This window comes from Nannobrachium achirus, assembly GCF_963921795.1.
Source record: "Nannobrachium achirus genome assembly, chromosome: 11".
NCBI lineage: Eukaryota > Metazoa > Chordata > Actinopteri > Myctophiformes > Myctophidae > Nannobrachium > Nannobrachium achirus.
In genome coordinates, this window is record NC_137820.1 from 36,604,867 (window position 1) to 36,627,708 (window position 22,842).

Below are 22,842 nucleotides of genomic sequence, written 5' to 3' on the forward strand. Positions count from 1 at the left end.
CAAGGTTGCAGGAAAGGAACATTCATTCAGAGAGAAAACGATGCAGTAATTTCTTCTATTGTTAATTTTGACAGCAAACTTTTATTATTTTTATTTATTTTATGTCATCTGAAATGTTTCAGTCAACTAAATATCAAAATATTTTAGTCAACTAAATGTACAGCTGATTTTGTTGACAAAAATATGAAAAAAATATATTTTTGGCGGGCCTTGATGGCATTGTAATGTTTAATTTTACACTTGGTTGCATGCTGAATGCCCGCTAAACGTTAATCCAACCACGACTAGCAAGGGTCAATGTTGAAAAAGTTTGAACTTCGATGGCACGTGCATGCACGGTGCCAATGCAGGAAATCCAGGCAGTAAACATCGCCCCCCTGATAGCGCCAACGCTTGGTTGGGGCATCATCGTCCTATGGACAGAGAAAACTGGCACCATACCACTGGCACATCCGTTTTACGCTCATGGTTTGGTGGCTGCTTTACAAGATGAACACCTACCATGGGATCTACAAAGATGGTGTTTCCCAGGCTGAGAACAACTTTGGCTTGGTGCTGCAGGCCTCTGATCTTCTGGCCAATGGCTCTGGCCGCCTGCAGAGGGAGAAGCAGAGTTGTTGCATTGATGGGATAATGATAATCGGTATTACCTTGGGATGGGACGATAATAACGATTATCATCGTTTATTGTAAAATAAAATAAAAACATTCACAATAGAATCGTTGAGATTTGTATTTATCGTGAAATTGTCCACCGTCATACACTATAGGATGAATTAACTTTTGTTGCGCTGCAAATTCAGTACTACTCAAGTCTTAAACCCTCTATACTTGATAACAGACCATGCATTTGGTACTACAGTATATTATTTCAATCTACACAAACCGATTCGCCCCAGCACAAAGATCAACCTCTCCCCATAACAGCCAATTGTGGTCATATAGACACTGTACCAATGCACCATGCACCACACAGGATTAAACCCTCTAGATTCCATGCCACAGTGGTGGGCAGGTATTTTACCCCCGCGCCACCCGAGCGCTATTAGTGATGACCTTTTTGTTGTTTTTATATAACCGAATAACTGCAGCACTAGTAGCTCAGCCTCCTGACCTTGGGGTTCCAGTCGACCTCCTTGTCCACAGGTTTCACTCGGCAGACGACGATCTCCACGGCCTGGGGTGGGAGGGTGTGGAAGTGGGCTGGTAGATGGAGCAACTGGTAGGACTTCACCTCCTGCTCTCTGCCCTCGTCCAGAAACAACACTCTGACGCTGAAGAACAGATGGTCCATTTTGTCCGGCACGGATGTCACTTTTACTCTGCAAGGGAAGATGAGGTTGGAAAGGCAGAGAAGGCAAAGGGTTGTAAGGGAAAGACACTGAAGAGATTCATAAAAAATGAAGTCAATAACTCATTATATTACACTGAATAGTAATATATTCTTTTTGGTACAACGTTAGCATTCAAAATCAATACAACGAATCGAGCATCCACTATTTCTTGAACATCCTGGGCTTAGCTGTACTTTAAAACGCTTCCACTTTCCACCCCTGCGCCGGTACCTCTGTAAGTTGGTGGTCATTACACGCAGAGGTGTGGTCAAAATTAAACCACAGTTCATTCATGTAGTGCAGCAGGTTTCCCATACAACTCTTTCTTGTAGAGCCCGACCGATATATCGGTCAAACCGATATAACGGTCGTTTTTGGACCCCGATGTCGGTATCGGACATTGGTCATTATCTCTCCAATGTATCGTCGTTTTTTATAAGTAATATTAGACCACCATTTGATGACATTTAGCCACTCAGACCCAAAACTTAGAATATATTGTCGTTGCCCGTAAGGATCCATTGGTTTTCATTTTACACTCATGAGTTAAAGATCTTATAAAGGGTCCATTTGGTTACCAAATCTTCATAATTTAGCTGGGGACCACCTGAAAACCCCTCAAGAAAAAAAAAAAAAGGTTTTGAACGCAATACATTTTTAGGAATTTAGGCTATTTATTATTATTTTATATTATTACAAAACATTGGTTAAACATCATCAATCGGTGGTCTATCACCCACCATCGGCAAACATCGGCATCGGTCAAAAAATATGGCATCGGCCGGGATCTATTCTTGTGGCAGTAGGTGATTTCTACAGGACAGTATTTGGCTTTAGGCCAAACGGTTGACCAATGGTTGAGCATTAAACCACAGGTTCTGAGGACAAAGTTTGACTGACTTGTTCTGTAGAATGCAGATTTAAACAAGTCAACAGCAGCTAAGCTAATGAAAATGTGCAATAGCCCCAGCAATTATTCTATTCAGCCAGGTATTTAAACCATTGTGTATGTGGTGTTTTGCATCTGACCTGTGATAGACCTCCTTCTCTTCCATTCCATAGAGACCTCCCTCCACCACTTCTTTGACCACCAGTTTCTCTGTAGCATAGTAGGAGGCCATCTTTGATGCCAGGCTCTCGTAAGAGTCATCCTGGTTCTTCACGATGCGCCCGTAGAAGACAGAAGCGGTCTTGATGTAGAGGGGTAAAACCTTTTGGAGACACAAGCGTACAAAAAAATCCAAACATAAAATAAATCAACCATCAACTTCTGATCATAAAACATCTGGTAGATTAAAGTAGAAATGCCAAATTATGGTTGTTTCTACTAGTGAGGCTGGTAGACTGGAGAATCTAGAGCAAGGATTACTAAACCTTTAAATAGTCTATTCTCAATGTGTGCCTCTTTCTTATGCAATATCTATTTATCTATAACATTACACCTACATTATCTATTTAATGACCGATTGCTACTTTAGAAATGACCCTGTAGGGGTGCACACTGGCCTACTGGTCCAGGCGCATACCACTTAGGCATGGATGCCTGGTGGCGTCGCCGGTTCGATTCCCAATCCAGCCGACCTTTGCCGCATATCGCTCCCCATCTCTCCCCCCATTTCCTGTCAGTCTACTGTCCTATCCAATAAAGGCACAAAAGCCCAAAAACAAATCTTAAAAAAAAAATAAAAAAAATACCCTGTACAACTGACCTAGAGCATAGATGACAAACTCATTGAGCAGACCAAATTGGTCAAAAAGCAACATCATGCCGGATTAAATTAGTGGTTAAAACCGTGGTTAGACATCTGTGTATGCATGCTGCCAAAGCCTTCATTGCTTAAATTCCGTTTCATCTTGTGAAGATTGACTAGCAACTAAGCATCACTTTGATGAGTCATACTGTACAAGAGCCATCTGAAATGTATTAGCATGAGCAAATGAACAAATATAGGCCTTACTAAGCAAATTGTAAATGCTATAGCTAAACAGCTACATTATTTAAACATCAAATCATGTGGATCTCGCTATCCACAATGACATCGAAAGAAACTATGTGGCTCCAATAAGGATCTTGGACTTTCATGTGGCCAGTCTGTGATGTCATCTATGACTAGGTTTCAGCCCGGTTGACTATGAATATGAAAATAAAGCTAAATATTTCAAAAAGTGTAAACATGAAAAAATAAAGTGGAGATACTTCTGTGGCCTACTGGCAGTACAAAGTTTGGATTACCTCTGTACACACACAGACCCTCTTATAGACGGATAGACTCCTGCAGAGCCACGCAGTGAAAATGGTTTTGCACAAAAGAGGAACCAACTCAAGATCTCACCGTAATGGTTCCAGAATCTGGTAGCAGTGACTTATCAGTTGTGGAACTGAACCAGTGGCGATCTGGACACACATGGCGGTCCCTGAAAAGGAAAATGGACGTTAAGATCTATTTCAAATAGACACTTTCACTAGATCTGCGATGATTTGGATTTTTTATCCGCACTGACAGCATTTGGTTGTGCCATAATACTTCATCAGCTGAAGAGCTTTACCGTTAGCAATTGGCGTCCCTATTATGGGCATGTCAAATACATCTACATCTGCAATGTGTAGTGCAGTGCTACAGTCATAAGTTGTAAGCTTGTAGATCAGCTATTTCCACATTTCCAAGCATACACATATTTAATGTCAGTAAATGTATATAAAGTTATTTGTCATGATCTGCCCTACACAATTTTTGATTACAAAGCCTTTGTAAAACATTTGTCAAATTTTTAATGCCAAAAACACAATTAAATCTACTTTAATGACAATCGTCAACTTAAATGTTGTAATGGTGAAAGCCCTACTGACCGACAGACACCAAAGCTCTTGAGGTAGCTGCAGAGGGCTCTGTCAGTCTTCTGCTGCTCCTTGGCCAACATGACTCCCTCAGCGAAGGACAGCAGCTCTGGAGGCAGCAGGGCATCCGAGCGCTTCAGGTAGCGCAGCACTCCCACCATGTGCCTGGCGTCCATCTCCGTTATGAGCAGCACCGACTTAGCAGGGGTGGTGCTCCCTCCGCCCTAAAAAACAAATGTTTGACAAACAATAAGTCATCAAAATTAGTAGATCTACAACTCGTTTGAGCCAGTGTTCATTTAATTTAGTCGACCATTTCAGATGACTAAACAGGCCTAAAACTAAATGGTGTGTTATTCAAAAGACTAAAGGGGAACGCACACCGGCAGCGGAAACGTTTCACCACGCGGCAACACCTGGAAATAGAACAGTGGTGTATCGGAGAGGCGGGCGAGGTGTGAACGCACGTGTCTGACACCGTGTGGGTATGTTCATTGAAAATAATGGGGGCGGCTGTTGCAGCCCTTTAGAATAAATCAGAATATGCTGTCAAAATTAACACTGGTGTGAGCTTGTGGATTGGATTTTAAGCAAGATTTGCTGTAAAGGGGAGAAGGGGGGGGGACAAGTATAGAGTATAGACCTCTGCGGGACCCCAGTCAATGAAGTTTAACGTATTTAAGTGGTTAAAAAATGATTTGATATTTCAACTGAAGCTGCTCAAGTATATCTTACTTTGTCGGAGAGGTTGCGGAAGTTTCCCAACATGCAAAAGAGAGAGCTGCCAAAACGTTTGGGGGAAGTGGGAAAGCCATAGTGGACGACACACGTTGCATCTCTGACCCACAGCGCCTTCAGACAATCAGTGGTGGTCACTGCAGATCAAAAGAGAAGGAATACACCACAGATCATAAATGAGTGTCTCAACTCGTCTGTGGGAGAATGTGCGGTTACTGTACAGTATTATGCAAGGTATTGATTATCTTGTTACAAGCAAAGTGACCTACAGGAACAAAGCATTTCACAGTTCTTAACACAATACCAGCATTAAAAGAAAGGCCTCTCAGACAGCACTTCTGAATTCCATTCAATGAGGTTTATATATACATTACATGCAAACTATTGAATATGCTCCCTTTTACCCAAGATGACTTGAGTGTCTGGTGCAATTTCCTTCCTCCACTGCTGAATAACAAAGTCGAATTGCTGCGTTAACCCTGCATGGGTCTTCAGGCAGAAAGCAGACATCTTGCTTACAGCCTACAGAACAAGCAAACAAAAAAAAAGATAATGAATATGACAATATCAACTTAGTGTAGTAGAAGATATGTTTATCAGTACAAGAGAAACGCAGAAATTGATATGGGCACTTGGGCACAGGAGATAATCAGCAGTGATGTCCTTTTAATCGCCAATATCCAATTGTTATCTTCATGAGCTTGATTCTTAGCCTGACACTCAGCCTGAATTGACATTTCGTTTCACTTCATTATTCAGTCTGAAGTCAGTTCCGCCCACGGCGTTTGCAGGGATGGGCGTTGCCAAAATGAGGCACTGTTCAGCGATTGGTTCACCGACCAACACATGACATAGTGTTGTTATGTGTGCCTGGCTAACCTGTTGCTTGCTAGTGCTACTTGCTAACCAAAGAAACAGTCAGAATAGGAGCACTACGAACTAGTAATCAAACACAACATAACATGCCTGCTACTGGTGTTTCATAGCGAGATCGATACGATCGCATTTTACCGCAATTTACCGCATTTTACCGCGACACGATGTGCGGTACGGTACGGCGGCGGCGCTGGTGTACTTGGAAACACACATGAGTTCTGGGAAACCCCCACCCACGCTGATCACAAGACGCTGATTCACGACGCTGATTCGCCCGTTTGGATTTTCAACCGAGGCAGGCCTCCTCATTGAGAGCGATTCTAGACCTGAATCGCCGAAACAAAAAAATTAAAGGGGTGTGGCTAGCGATTCAGGGTCTGGAACTAGGCTACTTGATTCTAGTTCTGCTAATAAACCAGCCGTGGAATTACCGGAATTAAGTATTTTGTGTCATCAGAGGCTCTTAACAGAGATAAGAGCACTGTCCTAGTTATTTAGTTTCACTGCTGCCTTATTATTTCCTTATAAACCAGTAGCTGAAAGGCTACTGACCAATATACTTTAGGTTCAGGAGGTGAGTAAATACAAACAAAGAATACCCTGTTCTTCAATAATTTGGGAAATCGTCACTTATGTTGTTTAGTTCTGTACACCATTTACTTAGAATAATCAACTGTTTGATTCAGAATGAGCACCAAACAGTACATGTAACCTACTGCTTCATGAGTACCATGCTCATCTGTGTATACAGAGTACATGTTTGCACGGTGCAGCAAGTTAAAGCTTTTCCCCACCTTGAATACGTGCTCAACCTCCTCAGCCGAGTTGCAGATTATGAGGGTCTTCTGGCCCACATCAGGGTGGAAATCCAAAGCGCCGACCAGCGCGGTGATCTTGGTGCTCTCAAGACACAGGAGGTTCATCTGTTAATGGAAAAGAACCATGTAAACCCAGATTCGTACTCAATACTAGTTGGCTGTTACAATGGTTTATTAGACGGCTTGGTTGAATGCTTGTTTCCGATTGGTCGATCACCAAATTCAGCTGTGTGTCATTTCTGGAAAATGACCGATGAGCTCTATAACAGACCTCTAAATCAAAGACTCAGATCACATGTCATGCCAACATGACAGCCTTGTAAACAAACACACACTGTCGTGTACAACTAAATATTTATTAAAACATTTGAAGGGAGAAGACAATGCAGTAATGTATTCCATTTGATCAACACTTCCTCGTTTTCTGAGGCGACCGTGTCTGCCCAGTGCAACACTTATGGAATATACTTTCATTACATGAATGGGGAGCATGACTAGGGCTGTCACGATTATGACATTTACATTACGATTAATTGTCACTCAAATAATTGCGATTAACGATTCAATTGCGTTTTTGTCGTTGACATTTCTGTTTGGCTTTTAGGCTTTGAAGTTGCACATGGTAGATATGACACATAACCTAAATATACAAAGAAATCACTGACATATTTGACAACTTTATACTTAAAGAACATTGATAGTGGAAAATGCCGATCTACAAGCTCACAACGCGTTGCATCATGACACGTTGTAAGCTATTTCCACTATTTTTGCCTTATATGATTTTTTTTACATGGAAACGATTATGACGATGAAAAATAATCGTGATTATGTCAAATAATCGCAATTAGACGATTACATAAGTAAGCATGACAAAGTGCAGACTGACCTGGTGCACATTGCCATAGAGTGCAGCCTCTTCCATGACGGTGATGATGATACAGGGAGAGGTCATGTAGTCTTTCAACAGGCTCTCCATGTGACTGCTCCATTGTTTCCCCACAGCCACGATCTGCTTGGGATAGAAGACCCGCTCCTCGCTGGACGTCACCTTCTGGAAGTGCTGCAGGATGGTGTGCATCTACGATGGTAGAATAATGCATGCGTGTTATTGTTATCAGTTCAGGAGGTGCACAGTGCACATCAGTTCAGGAGGTGCACACATCCAAAAGTCGATATCCGCCGAAAACGAATAACGAATCCTTTCAAGCTCCCAATTACTTCATTAGACAAAAGTGCAACGTTTCAACCTTTCACAGGTACCTGGCGAAGATCTACAAACGGTGGAAATGCAGATTCTCTTACTCTTTGTGTAATTCTTATGTCTTGGCTAAGGACCTGGTCTTTGCCATGTGGTATTGATTGACTGAATACTTTATTAAGAGTTGGCAAAACAAGGCGTGTTGGCATAGATTTATACAAAAGAATGCTAAAAGGATAACACAAAGTTGAGAATACGGCACAATACGGGGGAAAAAAAGAAAAATATATACGCACCTCGTCTGGTGCCTGGGAGAACAGCATGTCTGCTTCATCGAGCACCAGGTGACAGAGCCGCAGGAACAGGCGCAGGTGGCACGCCAGCAGACGCACCAGGCTGAAGGGTGTGGTGATGACCACCTGGCCTGAAGGGATGCAAGGTTTAAAGTAGATGTTGGCACCCATGCATTTGCATTTATCTACTGGTACTGTATACAGGGTTTGATGCCGAAATCCCATTATAAGTTAGAACCGATTCCAAAATTGCTAGTACAGCATACCCATAACTGAATTTCGGTTTGTACAGTACGTACTACGTACCAGCAATAACCATTCATTATTACAAACAAAGGCTACATCTGAAAGCTATCTGCTAGGACCGGTTTGAGTTGTGGGTTGATCTGACTAACTGTCCATCTGTGTATATAGGTGTGTCAGGCTACCGTCTAGGGCCCATATGACTAGCCTAACAGTGTGTAGGGCTTTCTCTACAAATGCTGCTTTTTAATACATATTGGGAGCTTGTAGATCTGCCATTTTCAACAAAAAAAAGGTCATACAAGTATTTTTTTATTTTTACTTATCAATATCAAATGATTGATTTATTCTGTGTTTGATTCTGAATAGCAGCTAAGTGGTGGACATGTTCAGTGTCTGCTATATTGGCAATGGTAGATCACTTCAGCCTGGGAAAATGCATGTCCATCACTTGGTTTAAACTTCAAAGACTCAATTTTGGCTACATATGGACTGTGGTGAATATGTGTGAATGTAAACAGACACACGTAAACTTACAGTTTCTGGGGATCTTGGTGTGCGTGCCTTCATCTTTGCCCACACCCACCAATAGAACCATGGGTTGGAGGGTCTGTGTAGCGTGAGTCTCCTCCAGAAGGTCATACACTGTCTGGGCCTTTTCCCACCCGGGACACAAAATCACCGCCAGAGGCTGGACGACAACACAAGGACAATAGGTTACAACAGTTAAGAACAGGAATAAATGGTACTATACAAATATCATGTCATATAATATACTGTACATACAATAGTCCAGGTAGTAGATAATGTATCTAAAAGGACAATATCTAACCAAATGTGTACAATTATTACTTCCAAGATTCATCACAATGCTGACGATGATCCTGAATAGATGCAGTGACGCGACATTATCAATTATAGTCCATTAACGATGATGTACAATGCCGATCAACACTCGTCACTCAAAATAGAAAATAGCAGTGTCACAGCACAACACTACAATGTCACAACACATCGCAAAGTCTCTTTCGTGTATCATCGTCCTTGATGATGATACATGATGACACTCACTCCTGCTTTATGGGTGAGTGTGCTGTAGAGAGTGGAGAGCTGCACGTGGGCGAGGAAAGGTGGGATGTAGTTCATGGGGTCATCTGCCGTGGTGGAGATCAGCATGGTGTCACAGCCGCGGGCCACTGCTGGCCAACAGTAGCTCTCAGATACAGACGGGCCGGCATACTTCTTTCTCGTCAGGATCTGAACAGAGAGGGGGTAAGCACACAGCATGATAATAATAAGCACATGGTTGCAAGACATTTAAACTAATCAGACTGCTTTGATTAAACCTGCTTTGATTAAACCAACAACTCTTTTTAACCCATTTGGACATGAGGCTGATTTTTAAAAGTCACACCCAATGTGAAGTGAGCGGTGGTCGTGCTTGCATAACGTCTTCAATTGGTAATTGGTGATGTAATACAGGCTACACACACACACACTGCTATGGCAAAACGCTGAGGGAAACACATTGCTATGGCAAAACGCTGAGGAAAAAGACTAGGATATAAGTCTAGGATGTAATTGGTGATGTAATATGGCTACACACACACACACATATTGCTATGGCAAAACGCTGAGGAAAACACATTGCTATGGCAAAACGCTGAGGAAAAGTGGCTACAGATAAATGGTGATGTAATATGATGTAATATGGCTATTGGCTACGCACACACATATTAACGCTGAGGAAAACACATTGCTATGGCAAAACCCTGAGGAAAAGTGGCTACAGACTCTTAGGAGCGGTTTACCACCGCTCAAAAACTCCTTCTAAATCCTAACCTAAGTTTTCAGAAAAACTTTGCAAGTAAGCGATTGTGTAATCAGTAAGACGCCTAAGGGCAAAAAGCAAGGTCGCGTTATGTCTGGCCAGTGATGTATGTCGGGCCAGTTACCCATATATGGAGATACCTGTGATGCCAGGGGCAACCAAATCCCTTTTATGCCCGTACGTACGTACGTACCATAGACTGTAAAAAGAACATGGACGATGCGAAGCCATTGGTTTCTATGCGGCGAAAATGACACTTTTTTGTCCCTTGTATGGGTGTCGCCATCATCGTTTGAATGGTACCCCAGGAATCATAAGGAATGCTATTGGCTGCCAACGGTCACGTACAACCGCAGGGATACATGGGAGAATGTGGTCGGGTCGGAGCCTCCCGAAATAAAGCACACGAAGAAGAACACAGCCGGCCCGGCTGGTATCAGTTTAGTTGGCCACACCCCCCACAACTTTATCATCAATTTTAACATAAGATACGGTCAAGTTGTGACGACTCTGATATTAAACTGCAAGCTATAGTCCCAATAATTGTGACAGGCCTAACCACAGTCTCCATAGTGGAAGTGGGCAGGTACTTAACACTCGTGTCACTCATGGCACATTGTTAGTTTAACTTTGAATTTGTGGGGGGGAAAAACTGAATATAGCAGGGATGGCAAGTCAATACCGGAGATGTGGCGTAATAACATGGATTTTTACACAGAGGGCAATTCTTTCAACATAAGATGCTTTCAAGTTCAGGAGAGTTTGGTCAAGGCAATTCTCTTGAATGCTGTGTTCAGGTATGGCATGTAAAGGAGGCATTTCCATTTCTTTCGCCATAGTAAAAACTGCATTCATGGTCTGGAGAGGGCACTTTTTACAGACAGATAAAAGGGCAGGGGCTCAAGCCCTTTGATGTCTATGTGTGCACTTGCCTGGAATATAGATTAAACAGATTAAAACATGCACAAAGGGTCTTCTTTTACCCTGCGGACAATGTCTGTGATGGGAGCGCTGGCCAGACTGGTGCAGGGGTCCACGGTGAGAACAGAATGTACCAACACATCGTTGCAGCTGGGCTCACTGGGAACAACCTGGAGGCAGACACGTCATCATTCAACTTTTAACCTTTAACTTGAACCCCCGCAGGCCAAAATCTTTTTTTCAAAAGTAGCCAATCTACAAGCTTACCACATGCTACGATGCAACGTGTTGTGAGCTTGAAGATCCACCATTTATAAATAGACTAGTCCTTGCCCGTTTGAACATATGTGCTCCGAATTACAGTATGTGCAGAGTTTGGGGTGTGCACAGTATATGAGGGATTGAAAGTAACTTTGTCGTTAGTAGCAAGTAGTGGTATGTAACTAGACCAGGTCAACCTGGTTGTGCCAGACCCCCTGTCTGTCATCATCATTTATGACATCATGCCTTTTGTAGGCATGTCATCATCATGTCATCATCATATATACCCTTTATATAGAAAACCCGGACCGACAGACATTTGCTTATGTAGGCCTACCCATTTCATGGGTCTGGCAAAAACAGCATGATCATGCTTCAAGCTCTTCATTGTGGATATATGTGGTTTTGGAGGGAGTGTACTGAGGTCAAAGTATCGGCTTATAGGATGGTAGGATTTAATACGTATCAGTGATGTCAGTCATTATGTATAATGTCTTGTTTTGCATATAAAGTATAAAGTATAAAGTCAGGGTTTTCAGCAGGAAAAAAACTTGGCCAGGTGGTAGGCTACAGGGGGACTCTTGGCGCTCGCCGTCATTTTTTAATTAATTCATTAGATTAATTTAATTACCTTAATTTTGATACGTATTTCTTGATTTCTTTCTACTTTTGTTAACTTATCTTATGCGGCGCACCGCCTGGTCAATATAACGGTGCCGGAAACCCTGTTTAGTTTATTTACTGGTATAGTACTAAAAGTGAAGTGTTTGGTGATGGAGAGTACTTACAGCATCATCTGTTGAGTCTGTATCCTCAGAGTCAGGAGGATTGAGAGGAGCTGGATTTAGCCACTCAGCAAGTCTGAAATACAAAGAAAGCAAAATCTGTGAAATGGTGTTTCCATTCCAACATACTAGGCTCAGTAAGGTCCTCTAGATTGTTAATATTGTCCAAAAACAAGAATCCTTTCAAACAAAAGTGTAATGTCAATGATTTTGTAAGTGTATGTCTTAATACTATGTTGATTTTGAAATCAATGTTTAGCTCCGATACCCGTTTGTCAACTTCATACAATGGTGGGAGCTTACCGTGCACAGGCATACATGTCCTCAGAGCTTGGCTTTGGGTACAACTCTCGATAGAGGCTTTCACCTAGGGTGGTAGTAATTCTGGGAAGTGTGGAAATTGGGTTAGCGTGCATGATTTTAAGACATCTTTGTAAAGCCCACCCAACTTATAAATCGCCTGAAGCCAAGACCAAACGTTGAGAAGCAAGACTAGGGCTGGCCAAATATAAATATCATATTGATAAATCAATCATTATATCCACATTTACCAACAATCAATGTGTAAAATATTTTGTGAAATAACCAATAGTGTCCATTTCAAATAGATATTGGAACATGCTTTCATGTGGTGTTGGATGTGCAGTCAGACCGTTGAACAAGGCATGACCACAACCTGGCCTTGGACTTTTGCTTAACTCATGTGGATTATACCAGCACTGATACTCGTCTTGCACCAATGTCATTACCAGCTGCTATGCTCACGCACCTCATTTCTAAACCTCATGTACATAATGTTTGGATGGACATGCTATGTGTAATATGTAGATACTTTTTAGTCTTTTTATATAAATTCTTTCTGGAAACAATCAAAAATGTCCAGTTGACGTTCACAATGATTAGTGATCTTACTTTGTGTCTGGAGGTCCAGGTTCATTACTGGAGCACATAGGCTCATCCTTTGACAGATCACTCTTCATAGACACACAGCTGGATGTTGGAGACACTGGTCTCTGGTTAAGGTTAAGACTTCTGAAATGATAAGATTCACCACAGTGAGGGAATTTTAAAAGGTACTACGATATTATCGTTTATCGTGATAAAAAACACTCACGTTAATCGTATTGTGGAGATTACATTTATCGTGAAATCATCCTCCGTCATGCACTGGGATCAATTCACCTTTTATTTGCCGAGCTGCATATCCAGTACCATTTAAACCCTCTATTGGTAAAACGTACTTATAATATACATACTTGATACATTCTTTTTTTCACTGTACCAAATCTCTTTGCCAAAAAATAACCGATCTACAAACAAGCTCAAAACGCGTTGTGAGCTTGTAGAAATGCTATTTTTTGGCAAATGTTCCGCCCCAGGATAATGGATCTTGGGGATATTTTTGGATTATAACGTAAATCGCAATTTCTTTGGTCACAATAATCGTCATATTACATTTTCATATTGTCCCATCCCTAGTACTACTGTGAAAATACCTATTGAGCAAAAGCGTGTAAATATTGCAAACATGACTTACTCGGCTTTGGCATCTTGCGATTCCACGTGATTGCAGAGCAAATTTTGATTGTCTTGCAGGCCTTCACCAGAGTCACGTTCATTGCTGAAAAGACAAACATACTTAAGCACCACCTTTGTACAAAGAGATTTCACATATTTATAGTAGCTGTAAATCCCTATAACTAACTTTCTTTCATCTTACCGGAGAGCTGCAGGCATGTGTTGTGTGGCAGTCTTTCCCTCATTGACTGCTCCGCTGTCCTTTGACATGCTTTCATCTAGGTCTCCATCCAGTTCTCCATCCAGCTCCCCATTCAAATTTGTCTAGAAGCAATTCAGTCATACGACAGCAAAATGTTTCACACAACTTATATTTTTTATGAATGCCTTGTTACGGATAGGACTTCTTATTGATAGGACTTCTAAAAGAAACAAAAAACTTCAAAAAATTAATCCTAGATCCTCCGAAACAACGTTTTTCAATGTATCCATCCAGCCAAGTGCAGGGCCTATTCTGCAAAGAAGCCATCCCCACTTAAATTATACATTATACCATTAATATACAGAAATACTTACACACAGACTTACATTGGGAACTGCCTGCTGCCGACCTGATCCAGTCAAAAATCTGAACAATCTGTGTAGAAGATAAAATTCATGGTTTCATTTCCAGCATGAAGAATGCATATAGTAGGGAAAAAACGTGGAATCAAGATTTACTGTACCTAAAGATATCAGATTTACTGTACCTAAAGATATTCAGGTTATTGGTCAGAGCAGCTACCAGGGAAGCATCAGTGTCGGTAGCCTCCGGACTGTCACTGTGAAACAGATGGAACACTAAGCCTTGTAACCAATAGTACACACGTGACAAAAGATAATATTGGACATTGAACCTCTAATGAAACCCAACATGCATGTCTCCTGGTATGGGAGTTAGCCAGAGTTCCCTCCCATACCGAAAGTATTGTATATGGAGCATGAGCAAGGGTCTTCAACGGGGGGTCCTCAGAGTTACTACAGGGGGTCCTCCAAATCTTTGTGTGCTAGAAACCTTTTTTCTCCTTTTTTATATGCATGCACTGTGACCATATCCTGAGAACTTTAGCCAAGCATAGCAGATCTACAAGCTCGCTGCAAGGCGTTGAGAGATTGTAGATCGGCTATTTTCGGCAAAGAGGTTTGGTGTAGAGGGGGAAAAAGGGTAGACCAAGTACAGAGTGAAAGGTCAAGTTGTACTAAATATTGACGGTTCAAGTGGTTAAATATCTGAAAACAAATTGACATGAATCCAACATACACTGAGATTGTGCTGTCAAACGACGAAACTATATGGAATCTATGAAAAGGTTGTGCTTCATCTCTCTCTCAACTAAGGGGTCCTCGGCCTGAAAACGTTGAAAACCCCTGGTATATAGAGTAGTAATGAGTAGTAAATGTCACCTCTCATTGTCAACAGCATTGGTGGCTGCCTTCGGAGATGTGCTACCCAATACTTTCCTTGGATCCATGGGCCTCCCGGAGGACTTCATGTTTTTCTCTGGGCTCTTCTGAAAAAGAACATAACAGCAATTTGAGATATTGACATCTGCACAGTTATTAGACAGCTATGAAATCAGGGATATAACTCACCTCTAGCAATATGGAATTCAGCAACTCCCATGGTCCTGAGCTGGTCATCTTTCCATTTGCTAAGGATAAATAAAAGATTCAGCTTGTATATTAATTCCCAAACCATCACTACCAAATCATACCAGGTCACCCATTCTCATGTATTTATTGTATATTTCAGTTGTTTGTCACATCTGTCATGAGCAACTTTTGTTTAAGAAGCCTAAAAGCCAACACCGTTTTAAAAGCCAAAACATTAAATGCCAAAAAACAAACGTACAGTATAACCGTCAAGTAGTTTCATGTGGTGTTAACTCGTCGATAAAAAGTTAAGCTACAAGAGTTAAAGGGTCAAAGGGTTAGTTCTACAAACTCAAAAGACGCTTTCAGCATGCAACCAAATGTAAAATAAGCCATCAGCCTACCAAAATACATTTTTGACAACAAAACCAACTGTAGATTTAATCGAATAAAATCGTATGATATTTAGAAAGGATTCACACAGAAGTCCGATTGATTCAAACTGTTACCGAAAACGATTGCCTGCTCCCCACTGGCCAGCATTAGAGTACACTTCATTCAACTGTAATGGCATATACGTGCCTCCCGGGGGCTCTGTTGAATATGGGGCTTTGGGAGACTATAGAATGTCATGTCACATAAGACTCACTTGTCAGAGTTTAGAGTGAATAATAAAGTTTGACTGTGTTCCTGATGTCATCTTTAGTTGTAATAATAACAGAACAATACACAACCAAAGCAGTGTGTGCCGACTGTTTTTGAAACATCACAATTATGTAACGTAGTCTGTAATCATCATATAACAGTAACGTAATAGTGACGTCACATACCAATCCTTGTTATTTTTACCCTAGCAGCAGCGTCTCTACCGCAGTCCACTTCCATGTTTATGGAACGATGGCTTCACATTGCAGCGCACTGTCCCCGAGGACGCATCAAACAGACTCCAGTCCAGACCACCTCCCGAGGCCGTCTCGGGTAAGGTGCGGTGATGCGTTTCAGAGAACAGTACGTAGCCTTCACACTATCACAACATCTGCCAAGTGGTCTCCAGTGTGCACTAGGGCATTCACCAAATATTTGAATATTCAAATATCAAAGTCACTATTCGACGTTGTTCACCGGAGTTGAATATTCGCTTATTTGTATTGTTTTTTCTTTAAAGTATATATAGTTTATAAAGCTTGGCTAGATAGGAAGTCATACGCATGAGTTGTCAATGCCCCTGGTGGATGAATTTGTTAATGCTCTATAGCAGGGGTTCTCAAACCTTTTTAGGCCGTGAACGCCAAAATAAACATATTTGAACTGGGAACCCCCACCCTGACAAGCACTTAGAATTGTAGGTATTACATTTAATGTGACTCTGTTGCACAGATGAATATTGTGAAAATAGCAGATCTACATGCTCACAACGCCTCGTTGAGCATGTAGATCGGCTATTTTCACAATGTTCGCCTCTTGCTTACTTAATATTTGACAGTTTGGCCAGTCCTGTTGAATATTCGACTATTCGAATACTTTGAGGTTGAATAATTCGAATACTAAAAATCACTATTCGTGAATGCCCTATTGCCCACCCGCAACCGCAGTGTGAATCTGCCCTTAGACGACTAAAACTAGACAAATACATTTCAGGAGAAAAAAAAAAGAAAAGAAAAACACTAATGACGGGCACCATGTCTGAGTGGAGTGACGGGTAAGCAGGGTCTGACGGGGCAGCGGTTGTTGGAGAGGAACGTTTTGGTATCACAGTAGATGTCATGGCTCAAGAAGGCAGGCGACGTGTAGTCCTGGCTCCCGTTGGTGTTGCCATTTACCATGTCCCTGGAGTAATAGGCAAACTTCTTGGCAACGAGCTCATCATTCACATAGATCTGGAAAGGGGATGAAAGGAAGTGGATTTCTTTTAAAATGCTCATATCTGTTCTCAATGTTTTTAGTATTGCTATGGAGTGGAAACCCGTAGATCAGTGGTTTTTAACTCCAGTAAAGTATTAATAGTTTTCCATTCTTCTGGGCAATTAGCTACATACAAACATTACTTTCTGATTAGATGGTTAGAATAAATAAAAAGACAGCTGTACCATCTCAAAAGACCACTCCCATCAAATGTATGCAGGGCAGGGGTGCAACATTTAATTGCACCAATTCGTTTAATTGATTGTTATTAAAAAAGAAAGCAAAATAAGGTAATAAAATATTATATTAATGCATCTCCGCTTTGGGATAGGCAAAAATGCTCCTAAAATGTAAAAACATTTCAAAATAGTGACAATAAAGAATTTATAAGCTTGTAGATCATCCATTCTCACTATACAACACTGTTGTGTACCAAAGTATAAATTAACACTTAAAACACCAATTGATTTGTTGATATTAAAGATATACGGTATATATTATGTAAACACTGTCACTCTGTGATCAAGCATCCCTAAATGTGTGCAATACTTTACTTTGACATCCTTGATGGTCAAGTAGAGCTCAATGGCAGTAGAATCAGCTTGGGTTTCATGCAGCACTGCCTCAGTCTGGGAAGAAGCTTCAGGGTGAGGAAGTTAGAGCTTAATATTGTGAAGGGCGAGGTCCCTTTTTCCCCTTAGGGAGTCTTATTGGTATTGTGTCAAATAATAGCACAAAAGTTGTATTGGGAAAAATGAAATGGGGTTTCGACAGGTTTCAAGGACCCAATAATCTTGAATCTGACTTGATATGCCGTATAATGTAAAGGGGTGATGCCATGTAGATGTGATACCAATATAGCATTCTCTTAGAGTAGACTTATCCATCAATCAAAAGAATGTGCTGATCTTACACATCTATCCTTTATGTACTGTAGCAATAAGGAAGAAAAGGCAAACCTTGTAAGAGGTTGTGAAGATAGCGTGTTGCCGACATGTCCCATTGGGTGCATGATCTGGACAGAAATAAACATGCATGTTAATACAATGGTTGAATAAATATAATTTCGCCCTTCCACAAGCCTTAAAGGAGAGCAAATCCCTAGCCTCCTTCAAAATTGGTATGAAAAGTCACCTTCAGACAGCTGCTACCCGTGACTTGTAAATAGACTAAGCCCCCATGCCCCCCCCCCCTTTTTCCTTTTTTTCTGCCTTTGTATTTGATGTTATGCTTTTGAAACTGATATCCTAGATAAAGTACTATGTTCTATCCGTCTGTCTTTCAATGTTATATGAGATACTTTAAGTGTGGTTCCTGTGGAAATAAGCCTCTGCTTTCTAGGATCTCCTTTTAGTTGACCTTGTACCAGTGATTTGTACTGTCATGAAACTGTACTTTTTTCTATTGCAAACTTCTAATAAATTCTTCAATCAATCAATCAATATCTATTCTACACTGCAAGACAATGCTTGAAATATGCAGAACTGTACATCTCCACAAACATGATGAAGACTTATTTTGGGGAAAGCACAGTCAACGGTGTACAGGCATGGTGACAGAAGTGCCAAGGTGGGTTAGATGAGGCATATAATCAGTGGGTGTGTTGCAGGTGGTTTCAAGCTAATCAAAAGATCACTTTGCATTACCTTTAACTACCATTGATTATACTACAGCATCGCACAAAAGCATCAACACTGTTGACAAGTGTCGTGCAGCATTTTGAGCTTGTAGATATGCTACTTTTGCTATTTTCCAAAACATTAAATACATTCCAAACATTTTCTAGGCCTGGAAAACTTCTTTTTTCAAAAGATGTCCATTAATTTCATGACCGTGGGAGCTCTGACTATAGCGGAATTTAATCTGCCATTGTGGCTTATCACAACAATTGCTAAGCCTTACTTGAGTTCAGCTTTCAGTCCATCCAAGGACACCTGCATTGTCGTGGGCTGAAGTCCAGAAAGGTGAAACTTCTTTACCCAGAAGGGCAGCTGCAGGACTTTCTCCACAGGAGAGCGAATCCTGATGCGTTGGAATGGGAAAATTGTTATTCTTTGAAGGGCTATGCACTGCAAAAACCTTCACATCTAAAAATGTATATGTGGTAGACCTGTCACAATAATTAAGAAAAATGTTTTCCAAAAATAGCAGAAATAGCTGATCTACAAGCTTACACAAGTGACGTGTAAGCTTGTAGATCAGCTATTTCCCGCATTTTTTTTTTTACATTTTCTTGAAAATGTGTTATTAAAATCAGTAATTTCATTGTATATTTAAGTCTTCCTTGTGCAATTTGTGATTATGAAGCCTAAAACCCCAAACAAAACTTAGAAGTTGCATGCAAATGTTCCAATGATCAAATGGTAAAAACACAATTAAATTGTTAATCGCAATTATTTGTGTGACAATTAATCGTCAACTTAAATCTGTAATCGTGTCAGCTCTAATGTAGGACAGGGAAACGTAGTCTTACTCATCACACTTGACACTGATGTACTGGCCATGGTCTACCAGGTAGCACATGGCATGCTTTTGGTCAATGTTCAGGTTGACGGACTCCACAACGGCCCTGCACCAGTTCTTCATGGACGACCAGTACACCACGCACACCTGAGGATGAAGAGAAAATGTGTGGCGTGAGCTCGTAGATTGGCAATTTTAGTTGCATGCTTCCATAGAGACATGGCTGGCGTCTACGGAATCAAAATGACTGAAATCAGTCGTGGCGACTCAGAACTTTAATCCATGTGTACCGAGTAAGGCAGGATTGATAGTCTCTGCCCTTACTTTTAATGTTGCACTAGACTTTAACACCATCAACACTAAGATACCCATGTACCTGACAAAATACTTCCAAAACGTCAAGGTTGTTCACAATTACAACACCAGAGGCAGCTCCACAGATCATGCGCTCTCCTGCTATGCAGCTAAAATGTGGAAGGCCCTACCCAAGGCCTTAAGGGAGAGTAAATTAATTCCTACCTTCCTTTAAACGGCACTGAAAAGCCACTTAAGACGCGGCTACTACTCGAAACTGGTGAAAGAATACAAAGCCTATCCTTACCTCCCCCTGACCTTTCTATTGTAAATACCATTTATTTTGCATTGTGTTTTACTATTTTCTGCATAGTACTGTTTTATTTGTCTGTCATTCTATGTTGTAAGAGTTAAAAAATCACACCTTGTGAACTGAGTGGTGGTCAAATAAAAAGAGTCAAATACATGTATTGCAAGGTTGTTGGGGGGGGGGGGTGCGCGTGCGACCCGTGCGTGCATATGTGTGTGTGTGTGTGTGTGTGTGTGTGTGTGTGTGTGTGTGTGTGTGTGCCCTCCTTTAACGTGTGTGTGTGTGTGTTTGTGGTCTGTGTGTCCCTCTCCTGGTCAGGAGAGGTATGGCAGGCGAGTGAGGCGACAGACATACACGGCCAGTAACAGACATACACGGCCAGTAACAGACATACACGGCCAGTAACATCGTGAAAGCGAATCACAGGAGTGGTGTGACCACCACTCAAAAAAGGACCCCAATTGAAACAAGCCCAAAAGCTTTTTTGATTAATCCTTTTAACGACCTTGTACAGTGGACCAGTGATCTGGACTGTCATGAAACTGTACCTTTTCCTAAGCAAACTCCAATTAAGTTCTCAATCAATCAACGGATCATGTTCAGTTGTAGCACCTTCACACGCAACATTAGAATTTCAAGAAAATGTTGCTTAAATAAGTTTATTTTTTTGCTCAGAATGGCATTCCTTACCTGCCCTGCCTCTACAGACGTTACTTTCAACGTCTTCTGCACGTCGGCGTTGACGTTATGATACAAGAGATTCATTTTCACTTGCAAGTCGCCATATTTCGCAGGAGTGTCCACATCCGTCAGACCCTTGACAATCCTACCCCAGAGGCAGGAGGGATTCTCCACCTATAGATGAGGACCAAAGATCATCATTTTAATTCAATTAGAACCCAATTAGCCAGTAGCTATGCCCCTCCCAAAAAGCTTTTGTCCAATGCTAGCTTAGAATAACTTCCTGCTTGCCAAGGTTTGCCTTGGCAAGCCACAGATATAGTCCATGGGCCATACGAGATGTCGGTATCGGAAAGGTGGCAAAGGTTATCATGCATTTTTGAAAAGCTCTATATCTGTAGATTATAATTTGGTACGATAACCCTTTCTGAGACACAGCTAAATTGGTGTTATCAGCCGCTAGAGTTGGTGTCCCATTAACTTTACATTACAGGGAAAGAAAGCAAAAAAATAATCTGCTTTAAGTGACATATGAGGGTCAAACTAGGGGGTTTTCATGATTCTGAATCCATTGCAAGCATCCGTTTTGCACAAAAAAAAATCCTTGGGCTAAAACGGCCCCCACAAAAGTGTGAAAGTCATAACTCATCACTTTTCATCACTAAACCATAGTCTTGTGGGCCGTTTTTTAGCCCAAGGAATGTTTTTTGTGCTAAACGGATGCTTGCAATGGATTCAGAATCATGAAAACCCCCTAGTTTGACCCCTCATATGTTACTTAAAGCAGATTATTTTTAGCTTTTTTTCCCTGTAATGTAAAGTTAATGGGACACCAACTCTAGCGGCTGATAACACCAATTTAGCTGTGTCTCAGAAAGGGTTATCGTACCAAATTATAATCTACAGATATAGAGCTTTTCAAAAATGCATGATAACCTTTGCCACCTTTCCGATACCGACATCTCGTATGGCCCATGGACTAATATAAAGAGCTAGATGCCTCGTACGCCTCTGCAGTTAATTGGAGCAATGTGCAAAAGTTCTAGTCCGGACTTCCTGGAAAAACTAAGGGAACGCTGTCAGTCAAAGTGACTACTGGCCAATCACAGCGTGTCTTTTCCGGGACTTATCCAAGGACTACAATTCATTTCAACAGAGCCAGTTCCGATGTTGCGCTGCTCAGCTGTTCTTACAGGCTGCATACGTAAAGACCAGACCCCACCTGCCTCTGATTGGCTTACCGACTTCCGTATGTGTGACGCACGCGGAATCAATAAACAAGGAAGCAATGAAGATTCCCTTAGTTATTCAATGCAAACGCCCCCTAGCCGAAGGAGGCGTCTACCTTTCTATGTCTATGTGGCAAGCTGCCGGTTGCTAAGCTAGCATTGGACAAAAGCTTTTAGGGGAGGGGCATAGCTACTGGCTAATTGGCCTCGTCTTTTTTTGGCAGCTATAATGGTACAGCTCTCGTCTGTTTAGAACTGTGATTCCCAGAATTCATTTTGAAACAAAATGTCGTGAATTGCAGCTCCAAAATGAATGCCGCAGTGTCCCAAAACCTAGCTCTGGTCCATAGCGTTAGAGGGAGTTCTCCTTAACACTATGTCAGTAACCATCCGGTTGGTGCGCCGGAGGGAAAGCCAGCGCAGCATCTCGTCTTGTCCAAAAATAACAAATACAGTTTTGCTACTGACCAAAACAAAGGAGTCTGTGGCGAGTTGAAAGCTTATTCTACTTAGTGGACGCACTCTGGCCCCCTCCGACCACACGCCTAAAATACATTTCTAGAGCTAAATGAAAAATAATCCACTTCATGGTTGAAGACTGTTTTTACAAAACAGCGCTTCCAAGTTCCAACGTTGCATAGCCTAACACCCAACAACAAGTCTAATGCTCTGTTTA

At 41.5% G+C, this 22,842-nt stretch overlaps 1 protein-coding gene across 1 annotated transcript in view; it reads right to left on the reverse strand.

Annotated features, from left to right (window-relative positions):
* Positions 1-22,842, reverse strand: part of tdrd12 (tudor domain containing 12) — a gene marked incomplete at both ends in the record, with an annotated part of 47,001 nt that overhangs the window by 22,756 nt on the left and 1,403 nt on the right. Inside the window, 27 exons of the mRNA XM_080737049.1 lie at positions 502-594; positions 1,115-1,322; positions 2,364-2,545; positions 3,668-3,749; positions 4,183-4,394; positions 4,906-5,045; positions 5,313-5,430; positions 6,579-6,707; positions 7,492-7,683; positions 8,100-8,227; positions 8,877-9,030; positions 9,411-9,596; positions 11,154-11,261; positions 12,141-12,213; positions 12,441-12,521; positions 13,050-13,169; positions 13,858-13,979; positions 14,244-14,292; positions 14,405-14,476; positions 15,099-15,205; positions 16,195-16,311; positions 17,003-17,164; positions 17,744-17,829; positions 18,149-18,204; positions 19,092-19,211; positions 19,663-19,799; positions 20,947-21,111. Coding sequence (XP_080593175.1) covers positions 502-594; positions 1,115-1,322; positions 2,364-2,545; positions 3,668-3,749; positions 4,183-4,394; positions 4,906-5,045; positions 5,313-5,430; positions 6,579-6,707; positions 7,492-7,683; positions 8,100-8,227; positions 8,877-9,030; positions 9,411-9,596; positions 11,154-11,261; positions 12,141-12,213; positions 12,441-12,521; positions 13,050-13,169; positions 13,858-13,979; positions 14,244-14,292; positions 14,405-14,476; positions 15,099-15,205; positions 16,195-16,311; positions 17,003-17,164; positions 17,744-17,829; positions 18,149-18,204; positions 19,092-19,211; positions 19,663-19,799; positions 20,947-21,111 — 3,399 coding nt within the window. The remainder of the gene's footprint in view (positions 1-501; positions 595-1,114; positions 1,323-2,363; positions 2,546-3,667; positions 3,750-4,182; positions 4,395-4,905; positions 5,046-5,312; positions 5,431-6,578; positions 6,708-7,491; positions 7,684-8,099; positions 8,228-8,876; positions 9,031-9,410; positions 9,597-11,153; positions 11,262-12,140; positions 12,214-12,440; positions 12,522-13,049; positions 13,170-13,857; positions 13,980-14,243; positions 14,293-14,404; positions 14,477-15,098; positions 15,206-16,194; positions 16,312-17,002; positions 17,165-17,743; positions 17,830-18,148; positions 18,205-19,091; positions 19,212-19,662; positions 19,800-20,946; positions 21,112-22,842) is intronic.